At 45.8% G+C, this 18,539-nt stretch overlaps 1 protein-coding gene across 1 annotated transcript in view; it reads right to left on the reverse strand.

Moving 5' to 3' along the window:
* Positions 1-3,574: 3,574 nt before the first annotated feature.
* The window catches only part of LOC134355274 (collagen alpha-1(XXIV) chain-like), a 530,134-nt gene continuing 515,169 nt past the window's right edge, over positions 3,575-18,539 (reverse strand). The window contains exons 58-60 of the mRNA XM_063065074.1: positions 15,139-15,248; positions 11,878-12,096; positions 3,575-6,871 (exon numbers count right to left, since the gene is read on the reverse strand). Of these exons, the coding sequence (XP_062921144.1) occupies positions 6,725-6,871; positions 11,878-12,096; positions 15,139-15,248 (476 nt within the window). The 3' untranslated portion in view covers positions 3,575-6,724. The remainder of the gene's footprint in view (positions 6,872-11,877; positions 12,097-15,138; positions 15,249-18,539) is intronic.

Consider the following 18,539-nt stretch of genomic DNA (forward strand, 5'->3'; position numbering starts at 1 on the left):
CAGCCCATTGGGTCTGTTCTGTCATTCTATCATGGCTGATCCCAGATCCCACTCAACCCCACACACCTGCCTTCTCGCCATACCCTGACCGATCAGGAGATGATCAACTTCCGCCTTAAATATACTGATGGACTTGGCCTCCACCGCAGTCTGTGGCAGAGCATTCCACAGATTCACTACTCTCTGGCTAAAAAAATCCCTTCTTACCTCTGTTCTAATGGGTCACCCCTTAATTCTGAAGCTGTGTCCTCTAGTTCTGGATACCCCCATCATAGGAAACATCCTCTCCATATCCACCCTGTCTAGTCCTTTCAACATTCGGTAGGTTTCAATGAGATCCCCACACATTCCTCTAAATTTCAGTGAGTACAGGCCCAAAGCTGCCAAATATGCCTCATGTGTTAACCCCTTCATTTCTGGTATCATTCTTGTGAACCTCCTCTGGACTCTCCAATGACAAAACATCTTTTCTGACATATGGGGCACAAACTGTTGACAATACTCCAAATGCAGCCTGACTAGTGTCTTATAAAGGCTCAGCATTATCTCCTTGCTTTTATATTCTATTCCCCTTGAAATAAATGCCAACATTACATTTGTCTTCTTTACCACAGACTCAACCTGTAAATTAACCTTCTGGGAGTCTTGCACAAGGACTCCTAAGACCCTCTGCACCTCTGATGTTTGAACCTTCTCCCCATTTAGATAATAGTTCACACTATTGTTCCTTTTACCAAAATGCATCATCATACATTTCCCAGCACTGTATTCCATCTGCCACTTTTTTGCCCATTCTTCCAAATTGTCTAAGTCCTGCTGCAATTACATTGCTTCCTCAGCACTACCTACCCCTCCACCTATCTTCGTATCATCACAAACTTTGTCACAAAGCCATCAATTCCATTATCTAAATCACTGACAAACAATGTGAAAAGTAGCAGTCCCTGAGGAACACCACTAGTTACTGGCAGCCAACCAAAAACGGCCCCTTTTATTCCCACCACTGCCTACTGCCTATCAGGCATACCGCTATCCATGTCAGTATCTTTCCTGTAACGCCACAGGATTTTAACTTGTTAAACAGCCTCGTGTGTGGCACCTTATGAAACACCTTCTGAAAATCTAAGTAAATGACATCCACTGCCTCTCCTTTGTCCACCCTGCTTGTTACGTCCTCGAAGAATTCTAACAGATTTGTCAGACAAGATTTCCCTGCACAGAAGCTATGCTGACTTTGACTTATTTTATCATTAGTCTCCAAGTACCCCGAAACCTCATCCTTAATAATAGACTCCAACACTTTCCCAACCACTGAGGTTAGGCTAACTGGACTATAATTTCCTTTCTTTTGCCTCCTCCCTTCTTAAAGAGTGGAGTGACAATGCAATCTTCCAGTCCTCCAAGATCAAGTGATTCTTGAAAGATTATGACTAATGCATCCGTTATCTTTTCAGCAACCTCTCTCAGGACTCTGGGATGTAGTCCATCTGGTCCAGATGTCTTACCCACCTTAAGACCTTTGAGTTTACTAAGCACTTTTTCCTCACCCCTGTTCCCTGATACTCATGGACCTCTGGCACACTGCTAGTGTCTTCCACAGTGAACACAGATGACAAGTACCCGTTAAGTTCATCTGCCAATTTTTTGTCCCCCATTACTACCAACAAGCATCATTTTCCAGTGGTCAAATATCAATTCTCATCTCCTTTTCACTCTTTATGTACCTGAAATGACTTTTGGTGTCCTGCTTTATATTAATGGCTAGTTTGCCCTCATATTTCATCTTTTCCCTTCTTTTAGCTTTTTTAGTTGCTTTTTGTTGGATTTTAAAAGCTTTCCAATCATCCAACTTCCCATTCACTTTTGCTATCTGTATGTGCCCTGTCCTTGGCTTTTTGCAGTCCTTAACTTCCTTTGTCAGCCACAGTTGCCTATGTCTGCTATTTGAGAATTTCTTCCTCTGTGGGACATATCTCTCCTGCGTTTTGTTAATTATTCCCAGAAACTTCAGCCATCTCTGCTCTGCTGTCATCCCGCCAGACTCTATCTCGGTCTTTCAATATTTGCTGGGTTTCAGTGAGATCCTAACAAGCTGCATCACTGCGTGGTACAGAACCAGCACTGCAGTGGAGAGGAAGGCTCTACAGCAGGTCGTCAAAGAGCCAATGCAGCACTGGCAAGCCTACCCTTTATCTTATTGCAAGTTTTTTTGTTATGCATCGGATCTGGAGCAACAATTATTTTGTTCTCCTTTGCACTTGTGTACTGGAAATGAATGAACAATCTTGAATCTTGAGCTCGCATTTCCTGTGGATGGACCTACTTAAACACAATTCTGCTCTACACAACCTCCAGTGTTGAGCTCAGTCAATGGTTCTCCATGGTGCTGTGATGGTACTCACGAGTCTAAACAAATTTCTTTTAAATACAGATGTTGAAAACACAAAAGATTCCGCAGACACTGGAAATCCAGAGTAAACACACAAACTGCTGGGGACGGGACTGTAGTGGTTAATGTAATGCTTTACGTTGCCAGTGACTGGGGTTCAAATCCCGCCATTGTCTGTAAGGAGTTTGTATGTTCTCCCAGTGACCCTGTGGGTTTCCACACGCATTCCAAAGACATATGGATTAATGGGTTAATTGATCACATGGGTGCAATTGCACAGAGAGGTCTCATTGGACTAGGAGGACCTGTTCTCTAAATACATACATAAACACGACAGGTCAGGCAGCACCTATAGAGAGGAATACTAGTTGGTGCTTCAGGCCAAGACCCTTCATCAGGACAATTACCAGGTTCAAGATGGGCCACTAGGTTCAAGAACAGCTTCTTCAACGATTCAGTTCTTGAACCAACTGGCAAAACCCTAATCATTACCTCAGCATAGCAACACTATGACCACTTTGATCACTCTATTCAAATGAATTCTTAAAAATTTAATTATATTACTTTAAGAATTGTGTACAATTTATGTAATGTATGATTCTCTGTGCCTGTGATGCTGCTACAAGTAAGTTTTTCATCCAGTCCTGATGAAGGGTCTCGGGCAGAAACATCGACGGTTTATTCCTCTCCATAATTGCTGATTTCCTCCAGCATTTTATATACTTCTTATTATTTACTTAGCGATACCGCGTGGAATAGGCCCTTCGAGCTGCGCCACCCAGCAACTCCCAATGTAACCGTAACCTAATCACAGGACAATTTACAATGACCAATTAACCTACCCCACACGTCTTTGGGAGGAAACTGGAGCATCCGAGGAAAGCCCACACATTCCACACCGGGAGGTCACATAAGCTCCTTCCAGGGGAAGCCAGGATTGAACTCTGAGCTGCAGCATCCCGAACTGTAATAGCGTTGTGCTAACCGCTACGCTACTGTGGTACCCACGCACTCATCCTGAGCGTGTTGACTGGTAAATTGCTTATGGATTGCCTGGTTCCATCCCCACCACCAGCTGCACAAAACATGCACGGTAACATTTCATGGATGTTGATCATCAATATTTAATACATAATAATAAGCTGCAACCAATAGCAAGCAATCGGTTTGATTAGATTCCTTCCATTAGCCGAGTATCGCAGTCTCTCTACAGTCACTATGTGTATCGTACCAATCTGCCCTCACACAGGCGCCGATTCACCATAATTACACATTTATATAAATAGTGTTTGCAATAGAAGGAAAACAGACGTAATGCAGACAAACGGGATTAGTGTATATGGTAAAATAGGGTCAGTATGGACATTGTGGCCCGAAAGGCCTCTTCCTGTGCTGTAAGCCCCTGACTCCATGAGCCTTAATAACCAAATAACTATATTTAACACAGACATTATTGAATGTAGCCAGTACATATATTTCAAAATAAAAACAGTATCAAAGTCCTCGTGAAATGATTAGCACCTCATTAACAAAAGCACCTTTCTTCTTCTCAAACCCATCACCCCCACTGGGGCACAGGCCACCGAGAGCAGCTCACCAGAGTCCTCTGTCCTGGGCCAGTCTTTCAACTCGTTCCCAGGCACAGCCCATCTTCCTCTCCCAGGGATGAGGTCTTTGGAGTTCTGTTGGCATTTCTGTAGCTCTGGGCTTTTACGGTAAGGGGTTTCTAGTACCATGCCCAAACCTCCTCCTTTCCCAGCCAGGCTTGGGATCCATGCACGCTGGGCATCCAGAAGCCATGAGACATGAGTCAACCTGTCTAATTCCTTCTGCTCTACACAATCACCCATGTGGCTGGGGAGGTTTGAGCGGGGTGGGGGGGGGGGAAGGGAACACTTTGTCTGGGATTTTCACTGTGCAACCAGCATCCGGGTCTCAATGCCAAACTTCAGCCACGGTTCACCTTGCCCAACGCGTGGGGCCTCTGCTAGTGGAGGCTCAGTGTAACAGTTAGAAGAGAGTGGCCTTAATGCGCCCCCAGTTGTCTTCAACCCAGGAGTTCCTGGTGCCTGCTGTCCCCCCGTCTAATGATGTTCTTGCTGGTTGGGACGGGGAGGAGCAGGAGCTGAAGTAGAACAAGGATCAGTGGTGGAAAGGGTGAGCAGCTTCAAGTCCTTGGGGGTCAACATCTCTGAGGATCTACTATTGATGAAATCAAGGAGAAAGCATCTAATTGGCTATTAAAAATTTGAGGGGGTTTGGATGTCACCCAAGATTCTAGCAAATTTCTACAGATGACTGGTTGTATCAACATCTGGTGTGGAGTCTCCAAGCAGAGGGTTGAAATCTCAGCCAGTTCCATCACAGGCACAACCCTCCCCACAGTCGAGGCTGTCTTCAAAAAGCAATGTCTCAAGAAGCTGGCATGCGTTATTAAGGACCCCCATCACCCAGGGCATGCCCTCTTCTCATTGTTAGTTTCGAGGAGGAGGTACAGGAGCCTGAAGATCCACACTCAACATTTCAGAACCAGCTTCTTCCTCTCATGAACTGATGAACCCTACCTCACTAATTTGCTGTCATTGCACTGTTTATTCTGACATTATTATTGTAATTCATAGTAATTTTTTATGTATTGCACTGCAGCACTGCCGCAAAACAACAGATTTTGGGACATATGTGAGTGATAGCAAACCTGGTTCTGGTTCTGATTCGGAGCTTGGTGGAGTGAAGAATCCAATAAGGGACAGGCTGCGGGGTGAAGACCAGAAGCAGCTACGGTACGCCCTCAACAGGAAACTCTGAGATCTGAAATGCAGCTTGTATGTTGTTCACTGGCCTTTTGACACCAGTGGATCCCACAAAATTCATGGGAACAGAATTAAGCCATTCAGCACATCGAGTCTGTCCTGCCACTCTGACACAGCTCCATTTCCCTGCCTCTTCCCTACAACCCTTAACCTCCTTGCTGAGCAAGCACGAGTGTGAGGAAAATGGAAGGTTATGGACATTGTGTGGGCAGAAGAGATTGGTTTAGTTGGCCATTTGATTACTAATTTAATTGCTTCAGTGGGCTGGAGGGCCTGATCCTGTGCTCTACTGTTCTATGCATATACATATTTTGATAATACATTTACTTTGAACTTTGAACTTTGAAAGTCCTGGGCTCTTCCTGTGCATATGATAGGTTAATGGGTCGTTGAAAATTGGAGATGGATAATGGAATTGATGAGAGAAGTAGAGAATATTTTACAGGAAGTATCAGTGGGAGGGACGGGATTGCACAGACTTGCTGAGCCAAATGGTTCCCTTTCACGTGGTTAGGAAATGCTTGCTGCCACCCTTCCCACTGATCTGCACTGTTCAATGCTCTAAGAACCAATCAATCTCTATTCTAAATGTAACCAATGACTTGACCTCCACTGTCGCCTGCAGCGATGAATTTTACCCTCTGGCTTGTCCACGTACACACAGAACAGTTGTGTAATGCAGGGCTCTCAGATCGATGGGCTGTGCCCTGGGACAGACACTGATCACCAACTGACAGAAAGATCCCAGTGAAGGACACTTGCCTATTGGTTGGTTAGGAAATGGATGCTGACAGCATTCCCCCCGGTGGTGGGCAGGAGACTTTCCGGGACAGTCACCCATCGGAATACCGGAGGGAAACTGCTTGGGTTGGACTGTTCGAGAAGTAGTGAGTCTACATGCTGTTCCTGCACCCTGGTTCCTGCCAAAAGCCAATGGGAAAGGGGCAGGGGGGTGAGATCTACTCAACATAAGGCAAACAGAAACCCAGCGACCTGTGCCATTGGCACACTGGGCATTCCAGTCTGTGACTCACAGAACTGGCAGCACTTTGGAGGTGGTGGGCTCTTGCAGAAGTGTTATGTGAAGAGAAGAGGTTCCAGGGCGGTTCCCACCCCCACCCACCGGTGGTGTTCACAGTTGTCATTGTGACACCATTGTTGTGAGCATTTATGGACGAACACCCTTCTATTTCAGCTGTTGAGGTGTTTGCTTGCAGTGAGCGTACAGATGCAACATCACAATCCAGGTATTCCTAGGAGCCCCCACTGCCTTTAGTCTGGGGAAGAATTGGCAAGGAGCACGAACACACTGTGTTTCTTGGCTTGCATTTAATGTTGCTAGCAACGACGGGCTTCCTGAACCATCGAAGCAGTATTCCTGAGATTTTAGTAAAAGGACCAGGACTTTTTCTTAAAGAAGGAACGTGTTCCGGCATTTTTCACAGTCATCAGAGGTAATTCCTTCAAAACTTTTCGCTAATTTTCTTGCAGAGTTCTTTGGGAGGGCCCCCAGCCTTTTGGCCTCTTACAGAAAGCAGACAGGGCCAATTTCTACACGGTACTGCTTTTTCTTCTTCAGGACAGGGAGATGCTGAATTTCAACGATGGGGAGCTGGCTCACAGCTTGACTATGGAATACAAACTGCGTCCGCTGCCATTTTCCATCCTGGATCTGCCGTCAAAGAAAATCAGAATCACTTTATTGCAGTTTAGAGTCTACAGTCACTTGCTTCCACATGCACTCAGAGGCCACTTTAGGTACACTGTTCATTAATGCAAATATCTAATCGGCCAATCATGTGTCAGCAACTCAATGTATAAAAGCATGCCGACATGGTCAAGAGGTTCAGTAGCTGTTTAGACCAAACATCAGAATGGGGAAGAAATGTGATCTAAGTGACTTTGACCATGGAATGATGGTTGGTGTCAGATGGGGTGGTTTGAGTATCTCAGAAACTGCTGATCTCCTGGGATTTTCACACACAACGGTCTCTAGAGTTTACAAAGAATGGTGCAAAAAACAAAAAAAAAATCCAGTGAGTGACAGTTCAGTGGGCAAGAGAGCCTTGTTAACGAGGGAGGTCAGAGGAGAATGGCCAGACTGGGTCAAGCTGACCGGAAGCCTCAAATAACCATGTGTTACAACAATGATGTGCAGAAGAGCATCTCTGAATACACATGATGAATCTTGAAGCGGATGGGCTATGGTGGCAGAAGATCATGAACATACATAGAACATAGAATAGTACAGCACAGTACAGGCCGTTCGGCCCACAATGTTGTGCCAACCCTCAAACCCTACCTCCTATATAACTCCCCACCTTAAATTCCTCCATATACCTGTCTAGTAGTCTCTTAAACTTCACCAGTGTATCTGCCTCCACTACTGACTCAGGCAGTGCATTCCACACACCAACCACTCTCTGAGTAAAAAACCTTCCTCTAATATCCCCCTTGAACTTCCCACCCCTTACCTTAAAGCGATGTCCTCTTGTATTGAGCAGTGGTGCCCTGGGGAAGAGGCGCTGGCTATCCACTCGATCTATTCCTCTTATTATCTTGTACACCTCTATCATGTCTCCTCTCATCCTCCTTCTCTCCAAAGAGTAAAGCCCTAGCTCACTTAATCTCTGATCATAATGCATACTCTCTAAACCAGGCAGCATCCTGGTAAATGTCCTCTGTACCCTTTCCAATGTTTCCACATCCTTCCTATAGTGAGGTGACCAGAACTGGACACAGCACTCCAAGTGTGGCCTAACCAGAGTTTTATAGAGCTGCATCATTACATCGCGACTCTTAAACTCTATCCCTCGACTTATGAAAGCTAACACCCCATAAGCTTTCTTAACTACCCTATCCACCTGTAAGGCAACTTTCAGGGATCTGTGGACATGTACCCCTAGATCCCTCTGCTCCTCCACACTACCAAGTATCCTGCCATTTACTTTGTACTCTGCCTTGGAGTTTGTCCTTCCAAAGTGTACCACCTCACACTTCTCCGGGTTGAACTCCATCTGCCACTTCTCAGCCCACTTCTGCATTCTATCAATGTCTCTCTGCAATCTTTGACAATCCTCTGCACTGTCTACAACACCACCAACCTTTGTGTCGTCTGCAAACTCGCCAACCCACCCTTCTACCCCCACATCCAGGTCGTTAATAAAAATCACAAAAAGTAGAGGTCCCAGAACCGATCCTTGTGGGACACCACTCGTCACAACCCTCCAATCTGAATGTACTCCCTCCACTATGACCCTCTGCCTTCTGCAGGCAAGCCAGTTCTGAATCCATCTAGCCAAACTTCCCTGGAGCCCATGCCTTCTGACTTTCTGAATAAGCCTACCGTGTGGAACCTTGTCAAATGCCTTACTAAAATCCATGTAGATCACATCCACTGCACTACCCTCATCTATATGCCTGGTCACCTACTCAAAGAACTCTATCAGGCTTGGTAGACACGATCTGCCCTTCACAAAGCCATGCTGACTGTCTCTGATCAGACCATGATTCTCTAAATGCCCATAGATCCTACCTCTAAGAATCTTTTCCAACAGCTTTCCCACCACAGACGTAAGGCTTACTGGTCTATAATTGCCCGGACTATCCCTACTACCTTTTTTGAACAAGGGGACAACATTCGCCTCCCTCCAATCCTCCGGTACCATTCCCGTGGGCAACAAGAACATAAAGATCCTAGCCAGAGGCTCAGCAATCTCTTCTCTCGCCTCGTGGAGCAGCCTGGGGAATATTCCGTCAAGCCCCGGGGACTTATCCGTCCTAATGTATTTTAACAACTCCAACACCTCCTCTCCCTTAATATGAACATGCTCCAGAACATCAACCTCACTCATATTGTCCTCACCTTCATCAAGTTCCCTCTCATTGGTGAATACCGAAGAGAAGTATTCATTGAGGACCTTGCTCACTTCCACAGCCTCCAGGCACATCTTCCCACCTTTATCTCTAATCGGTCCTACCTTCACTTCTGTCATCTTTTTTTTCTTAACATAATTGAAGAATGCCTTGGGGTTTTCCTTTACCCTACTCGCCAAGGCCTTCTCATGCCCCCTTCTTGCTCTTCTCAGCCCCTTCTTAAGCTCCTTTCTTGCTTCCCTATATTCCTCAATAGACCCATCTGATCCTTGCTTCCTAAACCTCATGTACGCTGCCTTCTTCCACCTGACTAGATTTCCCACTTCACTTGTCACCCATGGTCCCTTCACCCTACCATTCTTTATCTTCCTCACCGGTTCAAATTTATGCCTAACATCCTGCAAGAGATCTCTAAACATCGACCACATGTCCATAGGACATTTCCTTGCAAAAACATCATCCCAATTCACACCCGCAAATTCTAGCCTTATAGCCTCATAATTTGCCCTTCCCCAATTAAAAATTTTCCTGACCTCTCTGATTCTATCCTTTTCCATGATAATACTAAAGGCCAGGGAGCAGTGGTCACTGTCCCCCAGATGCTCACCCACTGAGAGATCTGTGACCTGACCCGGTTCGTTACCTAATACTAGATCTAGTATGGCATTCCCCCTGGTCGGCCTGTCCACATACTGTGACAGGAATCCGTCCTGGACACACTTAACAAACTCTGCCCCATGCGAACCCTTGGAACTAATCAGGTGCCAATCAATATTGGGGAAGTTAAAGTCACCCATGATAACAACCCTGTTATTTTTGCACCTTTCCAAAATCTGTCTCCCAATCTGCTCCTCGGTATCTCTGCTGCTACCAGAAGGCCTATAGAATACTCCCAATAGAGTAACTGCTCCCATCCTGTTCCTGACTTCCACCCATATTGACTCAAAAGAGGATCCTGCTACATTACCCACCCTTTCTGTAGCTGTAATAGTATCCCTGACCAGTAATGCCACTCCTCCTCCCCTTTTTCCCCCTCTCTATCCCTTTTAAAGCACTGAAATCCAGGAATATTGAGAATCCATTTCTGCCCTGGTGCCAGCCAAGTCTCTGTAATGGCCCCTACATCAAAATTCCATCCATGTATCCAAGCTCTCAGTTCATCACCTTTGTTCCTGATGCTTCTTGCATTGAGGTACACACATTTCAGCCCTTCTACCTTACTGTCTTTACACCGTTTATTCTGCTTCTCTTTCCTCAAAGCCTCTCTGTATGTTAGATCTGGCTTTACTCCATGCACTTCTTCCACTGCTCTATCGCTCTGGGTCCCATCTCCCTTGCAAATTAGTTTAAACCCTCCCGAACCATGCTAGCAAACCTACCTGCAAGGATATTGCTCCCCCTCGAGTTCAGGTGCAACCCATCCAATCTGTACAGGTCCCACCTTTCCCACTCACTGCCCGCATTATTAGGTACATCCTGTGGACAATGGATAGTGGACAGCCAGCAGCTTCTTCCCAGTAAACACAAAATACTCTGCAGATGCAGGGGTCAAAGCAACACTCACAACACGCTGAAGGAACTCAGCAGGTCGGGCAGCATCTGTGGAAACGATCAGTCAACGTTTTGGGCCGGAACCCTTCGTCAGGACTGTAGAGGGAAGGGGCAGAGGCCCTATAAAGAAGGTGGGGGGAGGGTGGGAAGGAGAAGGCTGGTAGGTTCCAGGTGAAAAACCAGTCAGGGGAAAGATAAAGGGGTGGGAGAGGGGAAGCAGGGAGGTGATAGGCAGGAAAGGTGAAGAAGGAATAGGGGAAAACACAATGGGTAGTAGAAGGAGGCGGAACCACGAGGGAGGTGATAGGCAGCTGGGGGAGGGGGCAGAGTGAAATAGGGATAGAGGAAGGGAGGGGGAGGGAATTACCGGAGGTTGGAGAATTGTATGTTCATACCAAGGGGCTGGAGGCTACCTAGACGGTATATGAGGTGTTGCTCCTCCAACCTGCGTTTAGCCTCATCATGGCAGTAGAGGAGGCCATGTATGAACATATCCGAATGGGAATGGGAAGCCGAGTTGAAGTGGGTGGCTACCGGGAGATCCTGTCTGTTGTGGCAGAGGGAGCGGAGGTGCTCGATGAAGCGGTCCCCCAAGCGTGTGAGTGTGTGTGTGTGCGTGTGAGTGTGAGTGTGAGAGTGTGTGTGTGAGTGTGTGAATGTGAGTGTGAGTGTGAGTGTGTGTGTGAGTGTGTGAGAGTGTGTGTGTGTGAGTGTGTGTGTGGGTGTGAGTGTGAGTGTGTGTGTGCGTGTGCGTGTGAGTGTGAGTGTGTGTGAGTGTGTGTGTGAGTGTGAGTGTGAGTGTGAGAGAGTGTGTGTGTGGGTGCGTGTGTGAGTGTGTGTGAGTGTGTGCGTGCGGGTGAGTGTGAGTGTGTGCGTGTGCGTGTGAGTGTGAGTGTGAGAGTGTGTGTGTGAGTGTGTGAATGTGAGTGTGAGTGTGTGAGAGTGTGTGAGTGTGTGAGAGTGTGTGTGTGTGAGTGTGTGAGTGTGTGAGAGTGTGTGTGCGTGTGTGTGAGTGTGTGTGGGTGCGTGTGTGAGAGTGTGTGTGTGTGGGTGCGTGTGTGAGAGTGTGTGTGTGTGTGTGTGTGTGTGTGTGTGTGTGTGTGTGTGTGTGTGTGTGTGTGTGTGTGTGTGTTTACTGAAGGACCTGTATCTGTGTTCTAATATTCTATGATTTTATTATTTAGAGAACTCAATTATGCTGCCTGAGCTGTTTATGCCAGAAATGTTAATTACAGAAGTTTTGGAATTTACCTTACATCCGTCCCTCGTAACCTTGGGCTGAAACAGTGCACCTGCTTTAAACATCTGTCTGTTCCATCCCCTGAACTGCATGGAATTGGCGTAGGGATCCTTGCTGGAGATGTTCTTCCAGACCGGGTGGTTGAGGCAATGGATCGTGATGGTCTGTACGGCTTCTGAACTCAGCAAGTGCAGAAAGTTCATTTGCACCATCCCAACCCCGAAATCCAACTGCAAAACACCATGAAATGCCAGAGTTCAGTGAATGAAATTCAAAACTGGTTTAATTAATCCATGAATTAATTTATTTAGAGATACAGCACTGCTCTGGCCCAGTAACCACCTATTGAACAATAGTCTAATCACAGGACAATTTACAATGATCAGTTAACCTATGAACTGGTAGACCTTTGTACTGTGCGAGGAAACCGGAAACCCATGTACGCGCAGGTAGGAACATACAAGCTTGCTTATGGAGGACCTGGAATTGAACTCTGAACTCTGACACCTCGAGCTGTAATAGCATTGCCCGAACTGGGGGCCGTGGCGCCCCAAAAGAATGAGGGTGCTGCAGTACTCCTTAACAGGAGTGCTGGTTTAGAATGGCTCACCAGAAGTTTTCCTGAGAGCAGATGGGTCGATTGATGGTGAGGGTTAATTTAATGGAGATGGAAGATGATATTCATAAAGCCAGACCCTACCCACTCCGGACATTTTCCCCATCCACCCCAGGCATTCTCTCTTCTCCCCTCTCCCATCATGGCTGGATATGAAACTCGTGACCACAAGAAACTGCAGAGAGTTGTGGCCAGATCTCAACACATCACAGAAACCAGCCTCCCCTCCACGGACTCTGTCGACACTTCTCTCTGCCTCAGTAAAGCAGCCAGCACAATGAAAACCCCACCCACCCCGGACATTCTGTCTTTGCCCCTCTCCCATCAGACCGAAGATACAAAAGCCTGAAAGAACATACCACCAGGCTAATGGGCCCCTATTACAGACCACCCAGCAGCCCAAGGGATTTAGTGAAACAAATTTGGAGAGAGGTTGCAGACTGTTGCAAGAAACATAAGGTTGTTACAGTAGGTGATTTTAACTTTCCTCATATTGACTAGGAATCCCATACTGTAAAAGGACTAGATGGGAAAGAGTTTGTCAAATGTGTTGAGGAAGGTTTCCCTCATCAGTACGTAGAAGTCCCGTGCAATACTGGATCTGCTGTTAGGGAATGAGTCAGGGCAGGTGACGAAAGTTTGTGTAGGGGACACTTTGCATCCAGTGACCACAACGCTATTTGTTTCAAAGTAAATATGCAAAAAGATGGGTCTAGTTTGCGAGTTAAGATTCTAAATTGGAGAAAGGCCAATTTTGATGGTATCAGAAATGATCTGGCACGTGCTGTTTTCTGGCAAAGGTGTACTTTGTAAGTGGGAGGCCTAAAAACATGAAATATTGAGAGTACAAAGCTTGTATGTGCCTGTAAAAATAAAAAGTAAAGATAATAAGTGCAGGGAACCTTGGTTCTCAAGAGATATTGAGGTTCTGGTTTAGCGAGAAAAAGGAGGTGCATAGCGGGTCTAGGCAGCAGGAATAAGGGATTCTACCAATGTGTTTGGATCAAAAGGATTGCAAGGGACAAAACTGGTCCTCTGGAAGATCAGAATGAGAATCCATGTGTGGACCAGAACAGATGGGAGAGATCTTAAATAAATTCCTTGCATCTGTATTTACTCAGGAGACAGGCACAGAGTCTATAGACATTAGGCAAAGCTTATGGACCCTGTTCAGTTTACAGAGGGGCAGGTGTTTGCTATCCTGAGGCAAATCAGTGTGGATAAATCCCCAGGGCCTGACAAAGATGTTCCCCCAGACCTACAGGAGGCATGTGCAGAAATTGCTGGGGCCCTAGCAGAGATATTTAAATCACCCTGAACAACAGGAGAGGTACAAGAGGAATGGAGATGAGCCAACGTTGTTCTGCTGTTTAAAAAAAGGATTTAACCACAAACCAGGAAATTATAGACTGGTGAGTCTGACATCAGCTGTGGGAAAGGTATTAGAAGGTATTCTAAGGGCCAGATATATAACTATTTGGATAGACATGGACTGATCAAGGATAGTCAGCATGGCTTTGTTGCATGGTAGATCACGTCTAATCAATCTTCTACATCTTTTTGAGAAAGTTACCAGGAAAGTTGATTAAGCCAAGACAGTGTATGTTGTCTCCATGGACTTTAGCAAAGCATTTGATAAGGACCAGCATGGGAGTTCGGTCAAGAAGGTTTAGACTGTTGGCATTCAGGATGAGGTAGAAAATTGGATTAGACATTAGCTTTGTGGAAGAAGCCAGACAGAGACAGCACAAGGCACATATAGCACATATATGATAGCAGTAAATATGTCACACAAAAAACCATACTCATCACATGTACATTGAAACATATAGTGAAAAGTATTGTTTGTATTAACAACCAACACACCCAAAGATGTGCTGGAGGCAGTCTGCAAGTGTCACCACACATTCTGACACCAGCATAGCACGTCCACCATGTTTAGCAGAACAACACAGAATTGACCTCACAATCTGCCTCATTATGGGCCTGAAAGCATATACTACCAGACTCAAGCACAGCTTCTATCCTGCAATTACAAACTTGTCGATCGGTCCCCTAGCATGGTAAAATGGAGTCTTGATCTCACAGTCTACCTCTTTGTGATCTTGCACCTTATCGTCTACCTGCACTGCACTTTCTCAAAGAGGAAGAGGTATTCTGAAGGAAAGATGAAACAACTGTGGAATATGAAGGTAAGCTAGCCAGTAATATTAAAGAAAGTTTCTTCAGTTACGTGAAGTGTAAAAGAGAGCTTGAGTGGATATTGGAACGCTGGAAAACGATGCTGGAGGTGTAATAATGGGGGGCAAGGAAATGGCGAACAAACTGAGTAAGTATTTTGCATCAGTCTCACAGTGGAAGAAACTAGCAGATTGGTGTAAGTTCCAGGTGTCAGAGGTCATGAAATGTGTGAAGTTACCATAACTAGAGAGAAGTTGGGAAACTGAAAAGTCTGAAGATAGATAAGTCACCTGGACCAGATGGTGTACACCCCAGAGCTCTGAAAGAGATAGCTGAAGAGATTATGGAGGCATTAATAATGATCTTTCAAAAATCACTTGATTCTGGAATGGTTCCGGAAGACTGGAAAATTGCAAAAGTCTGCTCGGAGAAGAATGTCCCCAGCCTCCCCACAGACCTGGAGTCTCTTTGTTACCTCCGATTTACTGAGTGGCTGTAAGCAGGTCTGTCCGCCTGCGCTGAAATTGCAGAAGACTTCGATGGAATCCGATGGGCAGCCCAGGTTGGGATCGATCCAATACTTGTCTGCCAGGATTGAAAAGAATCTACGTCAGCATATCACAAATGCGAGAGATTTTGCAGTACACACAAAATGCTTTTGGAACTCGGCAAGTCAGGCAGCACAAAGCTGCAAGAAGCAGTATTTCCCAACAGTCAACAATTTTAATTCCTGTTTCGACATGTTGGCCCATGGGGCCACTCTCAGGTTGGAGGGAGCAACATCTTATATTCTGTCTAGGTAACCTCCAACATGATAGGATGAATTTTGATTTCTCCTTCCAGTAATTCCCCGCCCTTCCCTCTTCTTCAATTACTCACCCTGGCCTCTTACCTCTTCTCCTCACCTGCCTATCACCTCCCCCTGGGCCCCCTCCTCATTCCCTTTCTCCCCCAGTCCTCTCCTCTCCTATCAGATTCCTTCTTCTTCAGCCCTTTACCCTTTCCACCTATCACCTCCCAACTTCTTATTTCATGCCCCCCTCCCCACACACATGGTTCACCTATCACCTTCCAGCTTGTCCTCATTCCCATCCCCCTGCCTTCTTATTCTGGCATCTTCCTCTTTCCTTTCCAGTCCTGATGAAGGGTCTCAGCCCGAAATGTCGACTGTTTATTCACTTCCTGACCTGCTGAGTTCCTCCAGCATTTTGTGTGTGTTGTTTCAATGCAGGGGAGCAAACTGTTGATGTTTTGGGCTAAGACCTTTCATCAGGACAGGAAAGGAAGGCAGAAGTCAGAATAGCGTTAGTAAATAGGTGACTGAGTGCGACGGCGATACTAGAGTTGCAAACACAGGAACCTGGAACAACAGTCAAACTGCCGGAGGACATCCTGATAGACCTGGGGTTTTCACCTTTCCTATGCCATGAACCCTTTGGTCAATCTGGTGCAGCCCATGAAATAATGTATTTAAATATATGAAATAAAATACTTAGGATTACAAAATAAACCAGTTATACTGAAGTACAGTTATCACGTGTTAAAGATTATTTTGTGATGTAGTAGTATATGTGCTTCTTTATTACTACATTAAATAGCAAAACAGTATATTTAAAATGTAGACACGAGGAATTCTGCAGATGCTGGAAATTCAAGCAACGCACATCAAAGGGTCTCGGCCCGAAATATCGACTGTACCTCTTCCGAGAGATGCTGCCTGGCCTGCTGTGTTCACCAGCAACTTTGATGTGTGTTATTTAAAATGTAGCCAAGTTAAAATTAAATTTTTATTTTTAAAGATATCCCAGTGTGATGGTTGTTACTTAGCTTGAATAAAAACATTAAACTGAGGGTTAGTCCTTGACAAAGCAATACGTGTGTCATGTTAGATTGTTGATTTTTTTTTTGTTTTAATGGTTACAAGTGTTGAGAATTCTGACTCACAAAGACATATTGTTGTAACTAGAATTAAATCTTCCACGGCTCACTTTGCAAGGTCTCAGACTGAAATGCCAGCCTTCCCTGTGCTGTCCGACCAGCAGTGTATCTGCCTAATTGTTTTTTTGGCACATAGAGTGAAAGCACAGAAATAGGCCCTTCAGCCCACAAACTCCACGTTGACCTTTTTCCCTCATCTAGTCCAAAGTAAGTTCAAAGTTCAAAATAACTGTAATATTAAAGTATGTATGTGCACCCATTTACTCCCCTGAGGTTCCTTTTATTTACTTAGAGGTACAGCACGGAAAAGGCCCTTTCTGCCCAATGAGATGCACCACCCAGCAGCACACTGATATAACCCAGCGTAATCACAGGGCAAGTTACAATGACCAATTAATTTACTAATCACAGGGCGATTTACAATGACCAATTAACTTACTAACCACAGGACAATTTACGATGACCAGTACGTGTTTGGAAAGTGGGAGGAAACCAGAACACCTGGAGGAAACACGCATGTTCGTGGGGCGGAACGTATAAACTCCTTACAGACAACGTCGGGATTGAACTCCGAACTCTGACACTCTGAGCTGTAATAGCATCGCAATAACCGCTCTGCCTCTGTTGAATCACAGTAATACAACAAAATACAATAGGACCAATGAAAAACTACACTGATCCCATTTGTCCACATTAGGGCTGTGTCCTCCTTTGCCTTGCGAACTAATTATTTACTGTCAGGAGAGGGAAAGGAAATGGGCAGCCCCTGTGGCCATTCCCCTCAATAAGAAGAATACCACTTTTGTGGGACACTAATGGTGGGCAGGGGTAGGAAACAACCTATCAGAGTGAAGCCACAGCGAACAGGTCTCTGGCACTGAGTTTAGTGCTATGTCTCAGAAGAGAAGAGAGGAGAAGAGAACTGCAGTGGTAATGGGGGGTTCCATAGTCAGAGGAGTAGACACTAGAGTCTGTGGACATGAAAATGCCACCTGGGTGGTGTGTCACCTCGCAGGTGCCAGGCTCAGGGATGTCTTGGATTGGGTCCATGGCATTCTGAAGGGGTTTGGGTGAGCAGCCAGAAGAAACTGGCATATAATTGGCATCAGTGACATAGGTAGGAAAAGAACAGAGGTACTAAAGAGAGAACCTAGTAGGCTAGGTTAGTTAGTTAGCTACTGAGTCTGCCAGTGTGCGTAATCCAACACCATATGCCTTGATGGGAGGAGGAGGTTCTACACTGAGGGTTATGCTCTCAGTCTTTCTCTGGCTGACTCCAGTCTAAACTGTCCACCACACTGGTGCTGAGTTTTCTCTTGCCTGTGCTGGTGTGTATGTGACAGCAATGCAAGGTCACCCACAAAGTCAAGGTCTTCTAAAGTGGAGAATAGAGTCCACCTAATGCCTTTCTGCTTGTCTTCCATTGTTTGCCTAACCCAGTCAGTCAGCAGGTTAAATAATGTCGCCAACATCACACAGCCTAACCTGACTCTTATCTTGGCTTCAAAGCTCAAATTGCAATCCCCAGCTGTGCAGCTGAAGTTGGCATAGAAACTCTGGATAAGTTGGACAACATTGGAAGGGATCCTATATGAACCGAGAATTCGCCAGAGGCTGTCTCCATGAATGCCGTCAAAAGCCTTTTCAAGGCCCACAAAATTCACGTACATTTGCCTCTGCCGCTCTGTGCACAGTTCCATGATGTTACACAGCGTGAAGATTCGGTCGACGCAGCCTCTGTTTCTTCTGAGGCCAGAATGCTCTTTCCTCGAGCACATATCAACAGCATGTGTAATCCATTGGACAACGACTTTGGCAAGAAGCTTGCTAGGCGCTGTCAAAAGTGAGATGCCACGCCAGTTGTTGCAATCACTTAGTGCTCCTTTAAGGAACTGGACCTGCATCTCAATGACCTTCGACTCATACGGGAGAATGAGG

The sequence above is a fragment of the Mobula hypostoma genome, chromosome 12 (assembly GCF_963921235.1).
Source record: "Mobula hypostoma chromosome 12, sMobHyp1.1, whole genome shotgun sequence".
NCBI lineage: Eukaryota > Metazoa > Chordata > Chondrichthyes > Myliobatiformes > Myliobatidae > Mobula > Mobula hypostoma.